General features: G+C 42.9%; 1 protein-coding gene across 3 annotated transcripts in view; it reads right to left on the reverse strand.

Moving 5' to 3' along the window:
- Positions 1-20,351, reverse strand: part of LOC142575718 (OTU domain-containing protein CG3251-like) — a 133,546-nt gene that overhangs the window by 60,551 nt on the left and 52,644 nt on the right. For all 3 annotated transcript variants that reach the window (XM_075685318.1, XM_075685308.1, XM_075685300.1), the window contains 2 exons: positions 10,989-11,035; positions 7,912-8,015 (listed from right to left, as the gene is read on the reverse strand). In XM_075685318.1, coding sequence (XP_075541433.1) covers positions 7,912-8,015; positions 10,989-11,035 — 151 coding nt within the window. The remainder of the gene's footprint in view (positions 1-7,911; positions 8,016-10,988; positions 11,036-20,351) is intronic.

Genomic DNA, 20,351 nt, shown 5'->3' on the forward strand with positions numbered 1-20,351 from the left:
TATAAACACACAAGCTAACCGCAGGAAGAAGCGCCCTGATCCAAACACACTTCTGGATTGATGTCAGTTATTGACCAATGGCAGCACTCTATGGGAATCTGCCCGCTGAAGCCAAGCGGCAGCCGCCAGTAGCCCCGAAAGGGTGAGAAGGTCTCTGTTGAAAAGAGCATGTTTAAGAAAAAGGTCATTTTGCACTCCACTTGTGAGCCCCACGAGCCACACACAAGTGCAAAATGTGGATGAGATGTTCATAGCAGCACGTGCTTTCTGCAGAATGGGTTTTTTTCCAGGTCCGAGGCATGGTTGAGGGTCTCTTTAAGGAGCAAAACGTGATATGAAGTTTCACTGTGCGAACATCGCAAAAGTTAATGTCAGTCAAAAGCATGCTTCAAGAAACTAGACTTTATTCTGGTTGATTTATTCAATGAATTAAATAAAATAAATAAAAGTGTGTTGTTCAGGAAATATGGATCTTCATTAGCAGGTAGCAGAACGTAGACATGGCTTCTACGAGAAATTGCAATTATAAATTAGGTGATAAATGGTATCAAATTAAATCAGGGCATCTATCAAGTTAACATTTTCAAATTCCCTGAGTTTTCCAGGTTTTCCCTGAGTGACACAGAACTTTATTTTATGTATGTCAAGACAGGCTGACACCCTGTCGCCCAATACTGTCACTCTCAAATAAGCATTTAAGAAAAAAAAAACTTAATCCAGTTTGAATAGTAAGTAGTAGTGTTTACTTAATTCAAAATAGAAAACTGATGGTAGGGGATAGTAAAATGCACAGCAAATAAAATATATTCGAAAAAGAAAAACGATAAAGTCCATCGTAATTCGAGTCAAACATTTTCAAATACGAATAAAAAGAGATGCATACAGAAGCAAATATTTTCGAAAATGAGCTATTTCTATCAAGTGATAGCAAGATCATTGGTATTAGGCCCGAAATTTGTCACAAGTGAGATTTTCTTAGCCTTTGGAAAGTCAACCTCAACTGTCCTCGCATACTCTTAGCTATACTGCTAAGACACTGCTTTCAAGAGTTTATACGCAGTTTTACATACACTGCTTTCAAGAGTTTATTTTGCTTTGGATGAGGGTCACCTGCACCTTTGCGTCAGCCAACACTTTGCTTTTTGAGCTCACGCTCCTTCAAAAGAATCGGCAGCCCAGTTCCTTTCCCGATCATTCCTCAATGCGATGGTCATTTCTGTTCTTGTCCTCGTTCTGCCGCGCGTTCGCCCCATGGACCAGCTGATGCAACCTCTTGGTCAGCTGTACAGTCAACGCCCGATTTTTCGTACTCCTTAGGCACCACGAAAACATCCGAAAAAATAAATGCATGTCTTCTACTGCCCTTAAGGGCTCAAATCCTCACAGGCACATCCGAAAAAGCTCTGAAGGCCTGCCAGTACACTTATTAGGCATATTGGTGCTCATACTGTGACAGGAGATGGTGAGTGCACGCGTGTATAATTACAGAGTATGTACTGTGTCCCGTGAAAACTAACCTTTCCCACGCTTGTTAAACTTCACTTCAACACTTTACGTACACTTCACTGCGTAACATCACTGTGCTGAGACGAAGCTGCCTTTCAGGAACCAGCATTATGCAACGCACCATGCTTTCTAAGCTTCGAAGCCAATAGCGAAAATTGCAGAGGCGGAGTCGGTGCCATTACTGACAGTGGCCAATTCTTTCAATGAAAAATACGGCACCGAACGGCATGAACCTTAACAGCGAACATCGAAGCAGCTAAGCCTAGCGTTGCCACAGTGGTGGCTACAGCTGCCAGCGGATCTACGTGCAAGAGCACTGGTTCGAGACGGCGAGATAATCAAAACGGCGGTGTTCGCTTTGATTAATGCAGTTTTGGACCTGCGGTTGTGGCAAAAAGTCAGGAAAACCTGACAGCAAAGGGTTCTTGTGCATGAAATTGCAGACATTCTTATACATTGACTTTATGGGGCACATGGTGGTGCCGCGAAGCTGTCTGCATTATCGGGCATTTCACAAAAATTGGGTGTCCGGAAAATCGATTGTTGACTGTACACTGCCAACTTCTCCACCCGACGACATGGCATCAAAAACAATTCATTCCGATTCCTTTCTTTTACTCGAGCCAGCAGTAGGGCGACTTCTATTCCCTTTCAATAAAATGACAGCTAATTTTCACCGATTGAAGCATGAATTCCCCGAGTTTTTGCCTGAGTTTCTTCCAGACTATTCAAAATCCCTAAGAATTCCCGGCTTTCCCAGTTTTCCCGGTTGGTAGACACCCTGTAAGTATGGTCCCAATTAAGATGTTTCTTTTTTACGTTTACATGGAAAGTTTGAAGACCTTTCTCCAAGATCATTCCACCTGGCAAAGCTTTGCTATCACGCCAGTGAGGAGTACAGTAATGGCAGCACACTGCATGATCTCCTTGTATGGTAGAGGTAATACCGTATCATCCAACAGACCTAAAGGGACACCAATGGGGAACACTAAATTACTTGGCACTCTTCTTTCAAAACTATCATTCGTTTTGCAAAAGAGGCTCATTAGTGGAGAAAATTAAGGCTAAATTTCCACTTCTTGATTTTCATACCAAAAGCTTAGCGCTGGTACATGAGCGCAACGTCACGAATTACAGCATACTTTCTCATATTGTTGGTCATTTTGACACAGTAAATACTCTATAAACTTGCTAAGCAAAGCCTTTTGTTTCTTTAGAATGCAACATTGTCCTGATAAACAATTAACTACAGTCTCGAGCAGATGGTGCCAAAATCCATGATTTCACGGCAAGCTGATGCAGGAGCTTCTGGAAGGTTAAAACGCGTTGGCGGGCTAGTTGGTTTGAATCCATGATAGAATGTGTCAGCACAACTGAACGATGACGTACACAGAAACAGACACACAAAAACAGAGCTGTCTCTGTGTGTTCGTTTCTTTCTATGTCCTTGTTCAGTCGCGCTTACACATTCCATCTTGGATTCAGCAAGGTGTCCCCACCAGTCTTTCATTCTTGCATCTTTTCGGACTTGCCAAGCCTACTGTAAGAGCGGGCCTCTTTGTTATTGCAAAAGCCCAACTTAGTGATACAGGTTAACTTAATATTTCTCCTTTGTGCCCCCTTTGAGGCCATAACTGCAGGTATCCTGAACATCATTCACATTGAGGAAGGGCATTTTCGTGAGTTTTTTACTTTCAAAACAGAAAATTAGCTGTTTTGAATTGCAGTTATAACAGCATGTACTATCTCGACGTGTCATTACAAGAATCACAGGTTTCAGCTTTACAATTTAATATATGTAGGGCCCCTCGTTTTCAGACAAAACCAGATAATTTTCAGATTTTTGTGCCCAGAATCACTTTGATACAATTTGGGTTAAACCTGATTTTCCCCTGAATTTCACTATGAAAAGCATTCTCTAGAGAATGAGTTTAAAGAATATTTATTAGAACAATCCACCAAGTGAAGCACTCAGGTTCTGACCTGCAGGCCAATATCAATTATTTACATTCTGGGGTTTTATGTGCCAAAAGCACTATCTGATTATGAGGTCTGGCGTAGTGGTGACTCCATGTTAATTATGACCACTTAGGTTTATTTAATGTGCACTCAATGCATGGTACACGAGCGTCTTTGCATTTCACTTCCATTAACATGTGGCCATGGTTGCAGGGATTTGATTCCGCGACCTCATGCTCTTTAAGAGCACAATGCCATAACCGCTAAGCTGCCACTGCGGGTCAGGCTGCAGGCTGCAGACCTGCGCCACCATCCGCTACCGTAACCTATCAAATGCAGTACTGATGTTGCTCTGCATCGTAAATTGTAACTGTGATGTCAACAGAGGCTTGTAATTAAAAGCATCACACCTCTTGCGAACCTCGCCTGTGTGCACTATTGGTCAGTCTTTCTTTCTTTGTTAAAAAAAAAGTGTGAAGAACAAATTAAGCAAGGGATCGCCAAGCATGCCTCTATTTAATTTTTTGGTTTGTTTAAAAAGTGCTAATAATGCATGCAAACAAAGATTTACATAAGCAACTATGTCATGTGACTTGGGAGCACCTCTTCTTGTCAGTATTTTTATTTGTTCTAAGAAAGCGTACACGTACAAAAAGACACAAACGTTGTCTGTGTTAACATTGCCTTACATTAATAATTTGTGAGAGTTGGCAGGAAAACTTTGAACTTTGGGCTTCCAAAGAACAAAAATTAGGATTCCTCACCAGCTTTTCCGTTTAACCTATATATGCCTAGCGTCCTACATGTAGTACACTTCTTTCATTGGCTGTAACTCCTCAAATTTTATGTAAAAGCTTGTGGTTGGCAGCCTGCATCCATAAGGTCATATCTCTTCTCAGAGCACACTTTGGTAAGTGCGTATCTAGTTATTTCTGTGTAACGACCGCTGCAACATCGTAAATTTTGAGACATGGACAAGGATGCCACCTCGTGGCAAAATAGTTACCAATGAGAATTGAAATTTAATTTATTGTCGTCGGGAATGTGATCACATGTTCATAAGGGACGAAATGCATATACATCAGAATATCTATTGTCTGTAGTTAAAATTTCGTCACTTAAAACATTTGAAACCGCAGTGTCCTATATGTAGAACACTGAGCAGATTGGGTGCAGTTTCGAGAACCTATAGTAATCGATGGGCCAAACATCCTATCGAAGATAAACTAACGTAACCATGCATTCTCTTGGTTCATTTTGGAGGGCAGATATTTTTTGATCAGGCTATTGCAAACAAAAATCCCCCCCAAGGCTGAAGATAATTTTCAACTAAATTGACACTCGTGATGAGGTGCACCCAACAGCCTCCATTATTTTGCTTGAAAGTACGCTGCATTAGTACAACAGACGAGGAAAGCAGTCAAGAATGCACCACGGGCATGAACTATGTGCCGGGCAGCACTTTTGTGGCTGAAGCAGGATGCAAAGCTTTGTAAGGCAGTGATGACATGTTTATAACTGAGCCAACAGTAAAATATCTAAAAGTATGCAGCAAGTAAGCGCAAATATGACCTTAATGTGTTTTCCTAGAACCTAGTCCTATGACACACTAATTCGTCAAGATGCAACCTTCTATTTTTGTAGACGAAGTGGTCTACATTTTTTGTAAATGAAGTGGTCACTTTTCTTGCACATTACACAAACTACTACGCCCCATAAAATAATCTATGCTTGGATCAGACATGGGACAGGATAAACAGCTTTCAAGTGCTGTCTTCTGCGCATATTTCCCATAAACTGACACAGTATTAGTCAAACTTTGTTGATGTAATTTAGAATTATGGGTACAAGGTTTTCATTACCTTACCTAAGATTACATTACCTAAAATTACCTAAAATTTCATTACAAATGCTACAGTACTGCTGCAGTAGCGTCTAACACTCAATGTGTGGAACACAAGCAGCTGGTAATAAGACATGGGATAAATAGTTACTCAAATGGCATGGTCAGGAGTCCGTGGCTTTTATATTCATACAATATAATCCAATAAAGGTAGAGTGTAGAGGCTTCACCGAACCGTTGCAATATACTTCACTGTTATACAAGCAAGAAGCGGTATTCTTCGCTACTTGCATACCTTCCTTATGTGCGTGAATGTGTTCTAGCACTGCAGTGTAGGAAGTGATAAAGCTGACCTGCTCCCATTTCAAAAGCCCATAGCAGCCACATACCAGAAAGCTCACATCTATAAGCCACTGCATTCAAAGAGCCAACAGTATTGGCCGAAAGCACAAAATTGATTTACCCGATTGAATAAATTCTACTCAATAGGCGAACAATCTGTTCAATCTGTCACAGCAAGACTACCGTGCATTGTGAAAAAAGTTAAACCACAGTTCGAAGTAAAGAGCTTAAATCCTATCACTTCAATAAGCAGTGCATTTACCTAGTTTGCTATATATAGGATGGCTCAAAACCAACAGTTACACAAAAATGTTCTATCAATAAACTGCTGATGGAACATTCTGGAGCCCCTGAAAGGCTTTTTACCAAACAATATTTTAAAATTCTTAACTAGTCAAAGTTTAAAAAAAATGGAGAATTCGAGATAAATGCACCACATGATTAGAGACTCCCCCGGGGCATTCAAGTACTTGCGCGATGACGAGAGCACTCATCAGTGAAACTCTGTCCCTAGTAGTGAACCACTCGTTGCACAACATCATTGCATTGTAAGACGAAATAAAATGCTACTTATCCAGTTCTATTTGACTTTTAGATAAAGATTACCGACGATTACGTTACTTCCTAATGCGAAATTTGAACGCAGCAAATAAGCTGTTTCACCTTTTCGATAGATTGAGGCAAAGAAATCGAGCAACACATGTATGCGCTATCACAGAATTTTTTTTTATATTTCCCGTACTCCTGGATCATCTCGACGGCGGCGACGGTAAGCTTCTGCTTCGGCGGCACGCACCTCTGGATTCTGACGGCGACGGCGCTGGGCCTCTGCTCTGGCAGCTCGTTTAGCAGCAGCAGCAGCAGCAGCAGACGGAGGACTTCCATCGGTCGTCTCGCTCATGGCTCAGAAAGAACTGGCAGATAATTTCGCAGTGGCGAACGGCAGCGGCAATTTCGGCTCGGGCGGTGCACATATACAGATCCGCCGCCACCGATCTGGCTCTCTGATTGCCACCGCACAGGGCGAACGGCAGCGGCAATTTCGGCTCGGGCGGTGCACATATACAGATCCGCCGCCACCGATCTGGCTCTCTGATTGCCACCGCACAGGGGTTGCATTGGAGGAGGAGCGAAGAAAGGAATTAAGTTCGAGCCGGCGCTTTGACAACCGGAGACTCGCAGGAAGAGGGGGGAGGGGGGCGGCGTGTACACCCAGCGGCAAACGATGGGGGCAGAAGCGCGCGCAGCAAGCGGACAACACGATAAAGGGAGGAGGGAAGAGATAGCAGCGACTGACTGATGCCGCTGACGCCGATAGTGAGTCAACCCCAGCTGCGGAGTTGGTTTCAGGGACAACGCCGCCGATGCCGACACAAACAATATGATACCCTCGCTTCCGCAGCGCTAAGAACCAGGTCTCGCCGTGGGAAGGTGGTCACGTATTCGTCGACGTGCCGGGGCCTACGTGAAATAACCGGCGCGTCGGCAACTGAAGAGCACCCTATCCGCCACACAAGAACAGGGGGGGGGGACCCTTTCCTCCTCTTTCTGCATGGCGGCGACGGTGTTCTATGCAGTCACGTTATCTTGACTCTCTAGCGGCGTCAGCGGCATCCAGCGGTATCAGTCGGTCGCTGCTAGCGCTGGGGGGATGAAAGGGGGGCGGAGCTGGTTACGAGGCCGACGACAACGCCGACGACGACGCGAAACCCAGGAACGGACGCCAAAGAGCTGCGCTCTAAAAATTTAATTATGGGGTTTTACGTGCCAAAACCACTTTCTGATTATGAGGCACGCCGTAGTGGAGGACTCCGGAAATTTCGACCGCCTGGGGTTCTTTAATGTGCACCTAAATCTAAGTACACGGGTGTTTTCGCATTTCGCCTCCATCGAAATGCGGCCGCCGTGGCCGGGATTCGATCCCGTGACCTCGTGCTCAGCAGCCCAACACCATAGCCACAGAGCCACCACGGCAGGTCAGTCAAAGTTTAGGCATATATGGCTTAAAAATAACGCCCAATTTATACGCCCGAATTTGGAACTATAAAACCAAAGAATGAAGGACCCTAATTGTATGCCATAGGCTGAGCAAATAAACATTCAATAATGATGTTTTATTAATTAATATGCAGGTTCTGTCTGCGTCTTTTTATAACAAAGCCACAAAGAGAAATGTGCACCATGCACCAAAGACCATTTTTAAATGTCATAATTAAAAAGAAAAGAAACCATTGCACCTGCAAACAACAAGAGCAGCTTACTGGTCATCAGGAGGTGAGCAACTGACATTCGAAGGCTGCGGAAGAGAGAAGTCCAAGGGTGGATGTGCTCCAGTGACCGCTGTAGGCAGCCACAAGGAGAGGTCCTACAAAGACATGGCAATAAGGCACTGTACTCAGAAAGCACTTTCAATTTGGTCCACTTGGACATGCAGGCTTATGTAAGAGGCAGGTTCAACTTGTTATTATACGGCTAAGGAGACGACAGAGAAGCCTCGAGCTTGTCTTTTCCTCTTCACACAGCAGATTCACCCCAGTTAAAATACAACAAGGACTAAGTAACAGATGTTTCAGGGAAGACCAAGTGACTACTAAATACAGCACAACCAAAATCCCGACACGACTTCTTTACCAAAACATTATTCATTGTGACAGACGTGAGAATCCATGTGATAATAAGCAATTGATTGAATAATAAACTAAAATCTCCTAATTATCTCAGGACATGTAACTGACAAATTGAAGTTGGCCATGATGCAAAACAGCACCATTTCCATGAAATACCAACACAAAATGTGTAATGAAATGCATTGGTGTTCCAGCCAAAATGTCCCACCTGCGCATTCTCTCAATGTCCATGCTACCATTGGTGTCTACACAATTTGACATTATGGCCATAAGGATGCATTAGGAAAATAATTGAAACAAAATACAGCCCAATACAGTTTTCTAATGTTATTCTGCATTAGTAAACAATAATATGCATCTCAAAGGTGGCCTGTTTATGTTGCGTGTACAGGGACTTCAAAATTTTAACACTTCTTACGTTTATAAATTTACAAATACATCAAGTGCTTCTGTCACAAGGCACTATATATGAGAAGTAATCTATTGTTTCATGCAGTGTTTAGCAAAGTGTGGTCTGTGAATTGATTGAAACAGAAGGGCATCCAGAAAAGATCACTCTCAGGGAATGCTTTATGAGCACCGTGTTCTGAAATAGTGGACAGAATGAGGCCTGGCTTGTTGCATGCAGTAACCAACCTGTAGAAGCTGCATTTTAGACTACAAACGATTCTGATTAAAACGAATACAACAAAATTTATGCTGAACCAATATTCAAAGCATATGACAAGATCCTCTTTTTCAAGATTGCAAGTGCCTTGTTTCCAGTGTTAACCACTACTTTTCCCACAGAAGCAGACTGCAAATGATGCAGGAGGTGTTATAAATAACCCCGGCAGGGTGAACTAAATCATTTTGACTTGTTATGTATAGAATATCAGCTGCAAGCGGGGAGAAAAGATACCTCACCACAAATGTGGGTCCACCACACAGGCAATGTGCATTTTACTATGAAGGTTATGGCACAGTTCCTAAAGTATTGAACAAATTGATACAACTTACTGAAATGCCACCTTCAGAATCTACAGTGAATCCCGCTGTTCCACACAAAAGATATTGGATGGCTGTGCTTAGCTGGTGACTGGCATTGCCAGATGTCACCACAGTGCTGTGCACTGGGCGTCTCCAAGCAAAAAGATATGTTCAAACACCTCACCTTACTGTTGTCGCCATAATTTATTTGACAGCTTCCAAATTAAATTATTGGATTGGGGACAAGCCAACCCACAATGAAAGAAATGCAAGCAGCTATTCACTGCCTATGACATGCAGTTGGCTTGAAGTCTCCTCAGATCTGTAGGAGTTTTTCTCAAGGGAACAAATGCCCATGAAGAAGTCCCTGGATAATCTGTGAGCAGGTAAAGGAAGGGGTCTGTAATAGTTAAGCATTAAATAGATGATAATGAATTTATTGAGTATGCTTAAATGTTATGGGCCTGCAATGAACTGCGCAAAAGCGGTGCACGGCATCAATGGGCAAATCGGTCAGTGACCGTGTGAGAAAGAAATGAGTAGAGGTTAATGAGAAATGAGAAAAGGAGGTTGATAGCCCGGCATACGTACGGTTGGCTAGCCTACACACGAAGAAGGGGATGAAGGGAACACAAAGAGAAGGAAAGAGAGAAAGGCGTCAGAAAAGGCAGGAATTATGACCAATGGCTTATTCATGTTACAGAACAGCTGACATGAAAGACACAGTATATACAAGTCATACATACAGAAGACAGCATAGCATGGCCATTGGCAAATGCTTCTGCCAGTTGACACTAAGCAAAAACAAAAATGGCCTATCAGAGGTAACACCAGAGTACTGGTCACTGTATTTGTTCACTCAATTTTTTCTACATTGCCAGTAGGGTTTCTACAACACAGTTGAAAGGACATTTTATTTTAGAGCAATCTAACAATATTTCATATATATTTTTATTTGGCGGCCCCTAACTAACGATGTAATTGCTGGCCATTACTCAGTGGTTGATATCAATGGCTTAGGTAAGTAAGACGTGCTACTTTCTAGCACACAACCTACAAAACCAAGCAAGTTTTAGGATATCTGTCAAATGTCCAGCTGCATGAACATTCAGATTAAAGCAAAAAGAAAAAAGAAAGGCAGTTTGCTGGCCAATTATTCAGGACCAAGAATATTGGTTACAATCGGACCTCAAACGTCCTCTTTTCCATTAATGTGAACTTTAAAACAAGCATGCTGGCTACAATGAAAGGAAATGTCTCAGTATGCACAGAGCTTAATCTGCACAACCACACACCAGAGGTCCATAAAGACCACTGCAATCCTTTGTTCAATGACACTATATATTTTGAGGATCTGCACCTTTCAGGGTGTCTGACTTCATCACTTCATTATTGTTTCTCGACTCTTAGAAATTAATTTTCCAGAACTGTGATTCCGACATGCCTAGTGGTGCTCCATCTCTCATATCATATATGTTACCGCTGGTGTTGCAGAATTATGCTCTCACTGAAAGCTCAGTTTATGTTAAAGATGTCTGCAGCTGCCAAAGCAAGTGTAACTTTCCAAGCACGTAAACAGTACTGAGTTGACAAGCAGTAACTCAAGGTTAGAGAGGCAGCTATGTTATTTTTCTGCAAAACAATTGTTTTCTGATCCAATCCCATTCAAATTCAGTTTTTGTCACAATTGCATGTCTGCAATTCAAACGTATCTCGTGTGCCAGCAAGTCACAAAAGCTCACCTTGGCCTTCCCTTTGCGTGCAAGTCTGCACTGCGACTCCGGAAGATCTGCACACAAAGTACAGTCACAAATAACTAGGGGTGTGCAAGCATTCAAAACTTTCCAATAACAAATTGAATAGTGTGCTATTCTATTCAGTCTTTGAATTACTTTCTTGATACTTTTCAAATTCTCAATATTTCAACTGTGCCCTATGAAGATAGAATTGGAGTAAAAGTATGTTAAGTTCTAAACCCCACGGGCAAAGTATAGACATAAAAAATTAGACCTTTCACAGTGGAGCGGGTTACGTCACTTAGACAATCATACTTTACAGACTATACAGTGACCATTCACACTCTCTGAAGAGTCCTGTGCATGCAAAGAAACTACTTGTTTGCTAATAACGCTCCATTTATGCTTTTAATAAAGAATGCTTCATAACGTACTCATCATCATCAGCCTATTTTATGTCCACTGCAGGACGAAGGCCTCTCCCTGCGATCTTCAATTCGCTCTGTCCTGCGCCAACCGATTTCAGCTTGCGCCTGAGAATTTCCTAATTTCATCACCCCACCTAGTGATGAAATTAGTCATCCTCGACTGCGCTTCCCTTCTCTTGGCACCCATTCTGCAACTCTAAAACGGTTCACCGGTTATCTAATTTACGCATGACATGGCCTGCCCAGCGCCATTTCTTTTTTTGTACTATGTAATGACAAACTTGCTAACTTAAGGAATACAATGATGTGGACACTGTTTTACATTATCTGCGATAACGGCTGTTCATTACTCAAAAAACACTTTGAGCACTATTCAATATTCGATTCGGTCCCAAAAATCACTATTCGCACAGCCCTACAAATAACCAATTCCTATGTTAAAAATTTTTGTAAAGTGGTTACAGACCTCAAGAGCCTTTAGAGCAGTTAGTTGTTGAAAACTAGACTAACCCACTCATACCCATAGATATTTATGTACAAATAATTAACTAGAGTAAACACCAGGACCCATACTACGTTCCTCTTCTCAGCTTACATACATGCTAAAAGGCTACAAGCGATCAGTAATCACAAACACTTAGGAGTTACTTTGACGAAGAGCCCATCCCGCAGCATGCGTAAACGTACAAACAACATTCGGTTTTCTGTCTTTTGTAAAATCTGTTTACCAAGACCAAAATTAATATTATTTAAAATAAAATTCCAGGGAATTATGTGACAAAACCACGATCTGATTATGAGGCATGCCCTAGTGGACTCTAGATAAACACTTATCTTTTTTTTTTCTGCTCCAACATGCACCTACCTACTTAAGTAAATTAGCGTTTTTGCATTTTGCCCCCATCGCTATACAGTTGCTACGGTGGGGTTTGAACCCTCAAACTCATGCTCAGCAGTGCAATGCCGTAACCACTAAGCTACCACAGCAGGTACCCAGACAAAGCTATGAAATGTCCCGTCTGGTACCAAACTTCCCAACTGCACCAATTTATTATGTTAAAAATATTACACGCAAGTAGTCTTGAAACATTTAATATCTTGAAGGAATACAGAGCAAAGCCTTCAATTTATTTGTTATGAATTTTCGTGATCTGATTCACTACACCAACTTAAAAGAGCACAAAGGTTTTTGCTTTATACAGAAAAACATTTTACTTCAGCTCTTTTAACTCATTGGCCATAAATTTGTTGCAAAACATTCATTACATATGATGCTCTAAAGGGGGCACACTATGAGGAGACACTCACACTTATTCTTTTTTACAGGGACATCAAAAAGAAAACTTATTGGAGCTGTATCAGTAAATTACCCTTGTATATTGACAAAAAAGGACACTCTCATTCAAGTTGAGAGAGGTACGGCAAGACTTTTTTTTTTTAAAGGCACAAAAACAAATGACTGGTGGTGATGCCACCTTGAAGTTCTTGCACCAGCTTGCCATGAGGTCACAGATTTTGACAATGTATGCTCGGGCCTAGTTATACTATTATCTTTAAAGATGTACTACTTTGTGTTCTTGAAAGGTCAAAAACTTAGGAAGTTCTGAGCAGTAAATTTAGAAATATTCGAAAAAAATTTGCATTACAAAAAATTACTTTGAAATTCATGACATCACAATGACACCAACTCTGGGGTATCAGCGCAAAATTCGAAACATAAATGTCATCGTAATGGGTTCATTATTAAAGGGGTGGAGACATCAAAATTTTCGTTCATGCGTTTGTTGATTCAAACGTTGCGTCATGCTTCAGGGAGCACGATACACACAGCGGGATTCATATATATCCGATAAATAATTTAATAATAGCATTATTATACCGAGCGATTTCGGTTTCGGTTTCTGGGCTCCGGGGGATGCTATGACGTCACAGAGGAGGAAACGCAACACGGCTTGGTCACGTGGCCCACAAAAAATAGTGACGTAAAACTATGCTGCGTCGTCTGCTCGCGCATACGCGTGCTCTGCCAGCAGAGGTCAACCACTGGCGATTCGAAGTGCATGTCGCGATTATTATAAATTGCGAGGAGCGACAACAACGGTAAGAAAATATTGCGGCTTGTGAGAGTCGGTGATTCATTCCGAAGCGCCGTAAGCATTAGCTTTGATGTGAACCGGAAAAGGCCTAGCGACGATATCGGCGGCGCCGAACGATCCGAGGTGGTGAAGCTGCCGTCGATGCCAGAGCGACCACTCCTCGGTCGCTGATTGGCCGCTTCGCCGTACGGATGCCGCACAAATGGGTCCCGGGCCCGTCCTCTCTACGGCAAGGAAATATCGCCGTTCGCAAGCAAAACCGCCGTCGCAAGGGGGCCCGCGAACGGCAAACGGAGTGCGGCGAGTTTCCGTGCCGGTAACGTGGACGGGCCGGTAACGTGGAAAGGCCAAGCGAAGGAGAGTCCGCTCAGAGCTGCCGAACTACGCGACTATACGAGCAGAGAAGCAGACAACACGAACGCCGCATGTCCTGGTCCCTTTCGGAGTCGGCCGGCTAGTGTTACACTCAAACGTGTAAAGGCCCGTCCGCAGGGCAACTCGCCGCAAGCAGTTTGCCGTTGGCGGGCCGGCGTGCGGCGTCCGTGTTGTCCACCTCTCTCCTCTTGTGTCCGTGTCTGGACGCCTTGCCCCTTCTTTGCATTAAGAAAGGATTTCTATATGCCTGTAGCTCGGTCGTAGTGGAGGCTATGCTCGGTTGCTCGGCTCAGCAGGCTCCGTAATCGGCATTTCATCGCTACTCATCATACGTCACGTTTTTGTGCTGGTGTGCTATGACGTCAATATTTTCGTTCCTCCTCTGTGACGTAGTAACTGCCACGCTAGCGATGGGTCTCGACTACGAGAAGGAGTTTTTAGTGACTCTTTGGAGCTCAATTAAAATTATTTTGAAATGTTTGCAGCGTCCAATACCTCGTTCTGGGTGTCCTTGCATACGGAAGCAGCCTACAACATGCTTTTTATAGCCTCAAAATTTGGTGTCTCAACCCCTTTAAGAGAAAATTAAGTTCTGAAATAATATCTTATGAGGCTAAGCTGACTTAGTGTTTCTCTTAATGTCCATTTAAATTAAATACTATATATGCACGAAAAATAAAGTGACCACGAATCTAATGTGAGGAGGGATTCTGCAAGGAAACAAGAAATGGTGTAGAAAAGCGGATGCGCGCAGACCTTTACTCATTGTTACTACGAAGTGCTGTTGCAAAAAAAAAAAAAAAAAAAAAAGTGAAAGGACGAGTACTTTGTCCCTGTTGGCCAGATCGGCATTGCCCTCTCACCAAGGTTATTGAACAAACAGCACTTTAAAAATGCCCCTGACACAATCGAACATGACAAAGCCTTTCACGGATTGTGCAGTGATACACCGCACAACTTCAGACCGCTTGCTTCACGTGCCTTCACAACAGCCCCCTATCATCCTGCTTAAGGTGCATAATCATGTAGTGATGCAGCACTAGCAGTGTTTGAAATTGGGAGAAGACGGCGCAAAATGCACAGTGGCAAGTTTGAGCTCACAGCTCTTGGACGATGCAAAGTGACAATGGGCATGGAGAGCAGGGAAAGCAGGCAAAAATAAAAAGGTATCATACAGAATGTTTCATGTAACGAAAAGTGGTTAGCCGCAGCTGTATGAAACTAATGGCATATGGTTTGCCATCATGTGGTGCTCCTTAGAGTATCTTTTACATCATGCTTAATTAGTTAACCAAGATGAATTACGCAAAATGTTTAATATACTCTTTACGGCCAAGTGCGTTTGAGTTTTAGAGTGTTCAGAAACGACCGATCCAATTTTTTGTGGCAACGTGCATGCTGCATGGCGATTTTTTTCGGCCTTTAAAGAAAGCCTGCGAAATATGAAATAAAACCATGTGACTGGTACAAATCTTTGGCACAAGTTACGTAAACACCCTGTATATTCATCTCATGAACCTGAATATACCACAAGGCACATTCTGAGGCCAGAAATTTAAAAAGATCTGCAAAAAAATGTGCATTGTATGTATGCAAATACGGTACTACACCTATATAGGGTGATTCCACGAGAGATCAAGCATGCATGTCCACCTGCTATTTTTGTTTTGTCTGGTTTTTTTATGACATGTAGGAATATTCAAACTGCACGGAACCAAAAATTTTGTTGCCGAAAAGCATTCCCAGCAAGGGAAAAAAATTATATATTTGAAGGCGGCGGCACAAGAGTCCTCCCTATTGCTAACACAACATTTTTCAATTTCACAGCTGAATTAAGTCCAAACTAAATATGTGTCGTAAACTTTTCCTGCTCGTTTTATTACGCTTCAGAGTAAATTAGTTCTGCTTTTTTTATGCTGTCCAAAAACGAAAAAAAAAATGTTAAAACTCTCCAAACATGACCCAAATCAGAAAAAATTTTATAACTTCAATGCATCTTGGTGCATTTTCTATTTCACACAGAAACTTGAAGTGTCAAATATAGAACATTCTCTTTGCAACATTTATGCAAAATATTACCTTCCTACATGAACACGAGAAAAAAAAAATAGTTATATAAACAAAATTTAAAAAAAACTCATTAAAAAAAAATTTTTTTAGAAACTCCGATTCCAATTTTTGAAAAAAACTTTGTATGGATGTCCGCTTATGTTGGCCAAAACATGGGTATGATAACATGTTTTCTCATTTGATTGATTCACAAAATATAAGGTGCCAAAGTGGCCCATGTTGAGCGTGCTGGCTTTAGTGCCGCGATGACTCGTTCCAGTTTGTTGACATTTACTGTCTGTTAAAAAAAGAAAAGGCAACAGCTGCCACAAATGAAGGAAGGTTTACCTGGGTTTTTTATTGTGGGAAGGACAGAGAATGTGTTTTCTGCTTTGTTTTCTGACTCGACACCACTTGTGGTGCTCGAACAAATTTATTGCATGTCCTTTGCAGTTAGTATTTAAAAGGGTCTGATCACCGTCAGCTGGCTAGCGGCAGCTCTGGCAACGGACACCGCATGTCCACTTGACTGGTTGCGTACACACATCCACACATGCCATGACTGAATTCCCAGGACATGCGGCACTGACTTCCACTCCACCGACTTCTGCTGACAATGCTTGTCGATGGCTGCAGCAGGCGCATGAAGCAGAGCCACATTCTTGATACTGCCGTTAAGTTTGGAAACCACCTCATGTGCCGACTGAATGAAGGCAGCACTTCCAGACATCAGGTTCTGCAGGGAACCTTGGTCACAGGTATCCTTCCCATGCCCGGTAATGGAAAATATTCACCTCATGAACATACACAGTGAAACCTCGATACTATGAACACCACATTAACGAACTTTTTCAGATTAATGAACTTTCCACAAATCCCCTGCTGACTTATGCCTTTAATGATGCAATATTTCAATACTACAAACTTAAAAATGCCAAACTTTTCAGAATAACAATGATTACTAAGTTTCCATGTCATGTTAACGTCTCAGTACTACGAACTAATATTCCAAAATCTGGGGATTCCTCAAGATCCGTGTATCCTTCACGGCAGCCAAAACAGTAGGCTAGCAGACAACAAGGTGTAGAAAGTGGACACCACAGAGCATTTGATTCGGGAAACCTGAGACGGCGCTCAACAAAAAAAAAAAAAAAAAAAAAAGAGAAAAGAAAATCAGAGAGAATTTTTTTATCTATTGTGAAGGTGACGACGCATCGGGTTTAGTGAGTGCATGCTCCGCCCAGGTAAGTGTCGCCTTTAGCAATGGATGCGCTTCTCTTCCTTCTTTCTGCGCACGCCTCTTCCTTTTGCACTTCTTTTTGCAGCTGTACTAGCTATGCACGTAGAGAAATGTAACCTTCGTACTCGCGGGGATGCCACACGATCACACTTTGCACTTTCCAGATGGTGTCATTTACGCGCGCTTGCACTTTCGAATAGTTCAGGCGTCCACCTCGAGTGAGACAGTTGCAGCGTCCATGGCAAGGAATGTGAAAAACAAACAAACTGCAAGAAACATTGCCCTTTGGAGGCGACATGGAGCCTCCTTTTTGTCTGTAGTTTTTTCAGCATTTGCTTTGTGCACATTTACTCTTATCATACGGTGCTTCGGTGGTGTGTGGCGATGGAATCTATGGAAAATAGCAACGGCACGGGCCGAGAGCCAACAGTGACATTCTCATGGATAGCTCAAACGGTGACAACTTATGATCTGATGGGTTGATGGGCAGAATGGTTGATTTTGAGAGTTTTCACTATACCGACCTTTCACAATAACAAACGATTTTCGTCAGTTCTGCGTGATTCGTTATAGCGAGATTTGACTGTACTTGGATTGCACAACTCATACAGTTGGCACTTATATTTAAAATGGCGTATGTCACATGGCAGTAGGTGGGTGCTTTTTCATCTAACACTTTGTGCACTCTACCTAGGGCATAGCAGGTGCGCGCTGCACCGTGATGCATGTTGTCGCTTATGACAATAAAGCTGTGTGTTGCTTTCCTTGACGTGGCGACAGAGGTGAAAATGGAGATTCTCTTCTTACGCCAATGGTACGATTGTGCTTCATTTGAGAAGGACAGTCGACTTTTCTGCAAAATCAAAACGCAGAACAATGCTTCCATGCTGCTTGCACTTCTTTACCTCATGAACAGCTGCGGCTTGTGTGCGGCATAAGTATTCGCGAGAAATTCATTTGGTCACCTGTTTGCCAAGCTCTTTAACAAAAACGGTTGGAGACAACGTCTTCTTGATCAGGTCATCGCTTTCACAAACAGATAGCGTGACCTCATCCTCGTCAACCATTCCCAGACTGGCGAAAGTGACACTTTCACTCTATGGGCAGCGCTCGCATCCACCTAACATACAGTCTATGGTTGGGGAGCCGCAAAGGCATAATGCTTTCATGCCTTCCAATGAGATTTCCATGCCAGTTATGTTCTCAAGCGTGGAGACAAAGGCTAGCACTGGCACAATAAACGCAAACGCAAACCTCTTGTTGCGGTGTGAGCAGCGCTCATTTTGGACGCAAGCTGTAAGACTTTGACAGGGTGATGACACTTTTGGGGTAAGCTGCCTTGAACGACTGGAACTTCTCATGGATAGAATGTGTCATAAATCGCTTTGAGACGTACTCACTCTGGCGTTTCATGACGACTGACACAACATCCTTGTTCGGGCTCTGCCACGAGCACCCAAGTTCCTCCTTGGTGAAATAGTCGAATGCAGCTTTTACATCCGATGGGCTTAATCTTGACCTCATGCACAGATCAAAATCTGACCACATTCCATGCTTCTCGCGCCAATTTCTGGCCTTTCTGAGCATGTACGTTGTGACAGCTGGGATTGCCTCTCGAATGCGTCTTTTTTCAACTTCTGGGGGCATGATGGTTAAGAGACTGAGGTACTTTCGATAGAACCTTGAAGGCTTGTACGCTTGCTTCAAGCTATCCCAACCAGCCAGCACATGCAAAACATTCTGTCTCAGACGGTTTAGGCATACTGACGCCTCCATATGCAGTGCTTAAGGTTAAACGCATCTTTGTCACCACAATGCTTTCAATCTCGGCCTGTTTTCTCCTTATGTAAGATCGTATGTTGCGTTCGTGAATGGAAGATGGTGGCTTCAATGATGAAACATCAGAAGAAAGGTGGACATACCTGTTGAAGTTGTCAATTACTTTTTCTTGCTGAAGGAGTGCCTTGTATACTTCATCGTGGGTGCCACTAGATGACAGGATTTCCTTGAGGCACGTAAACCAATGCTGGCAGACCTCGTCAGTGTCACGAATATCTTCAGCCTCTGGCAGTAGCTTCCGCAAGGAGGCAACATCCAAAACTTTTACGTAACCAGAATCTTCTTTGTTTTCTTAGCAATCTTCTTGTGAACACGTAAATAATCAGCACAGAATACTCAGACCGAGCTATGAGCCGCATGCATTGCGTGCAGTGAACAGCTAGATCAAGTCAAAATGTTTATACTGAACAGCATCACACTCTTTGTCGCTTTTTCTGCGCCAATGTTGTGAATGAGCCTCTAGAATGCCTCACGGTTTCATGTTTTATGAACAAGGCCGTCTAAAGCTTTTCACTGTGAAAACGCATGGGCCACACTCGTTATCGAAGGACAACGTTCGTCTAACGCCACCAGTGACCTCTGCTGTTCTTGGCATGGGAAGGCACGTTATCAAGGTGCTAACAAAATATCATAAAAATTAGGCAACTTCAACAGCTTTTGGCTCAGCCATGCCGCACTGCACTTTTTCAGAGTTGAAAGGCAGAGGTGAAGGTCGAGGTAATACAGGGAGACATTATCTGTGAGTGATGTAGAAAACATGTGACAACGGGAAACGAAATAAATGACTCGGCAAATGCCTCGGATAAGTTTTTAGAAAGTCGCAGTATGAATCGCACGTGCTGGTGCCGAAGAAGGTTCCAGTATCCATTGCACAAGGGGGATGGGGAGCAAGCAGTGAAGTAGCACCTCCATAATGGTGCACCTGCTGATTATGGGAGCGCTCCATTGCTTACGGACTAGGCTGCCTTGGCGCTGCTCACAGGTGATTTACTGTGTGCGCCAGACGGGTTTTGGCAAAGTCAGCCACCACATGCACTCGTGGTGCCTCGCATGCTGTTGCAAAGCGAATAATGTAGGCGTAAGTGCGATGTCCACACAGGTTGTAGGCTGAAAACTCAGTATGCGTTAGCACTTTAGAGGGCGGCAACCCCCCACCCCTGCACAACTGCACACAAATAAAAGCTGACAATACATTTTTGTTGAAAACAAGCTGCCAGAGCGAAGTTCTGAAGCATCAAAGAAATTAGAAGTAGATTTGTGTGCAATGCAAACTGACAGACAACCAGCAAACATACTGAAGCCAGCACTCTCAACATGGGCCACTTTGGCCAGTTAAATTTTG

This window comes from Dermacentor variabilis, chromosome 1, assembly GCF_050947875.1.
Source record: "Dermacentor variabilis isolate Ectoservices chromosome 1, ASM5094787v1, whole genome shotgun sequence".
Lineage (NCBI taxonomy): Eukaryota > Metazoa > Arthropoda > Arachnida > Ixodida > Ixodidae > Dermacentor > Dermacentor variabilis.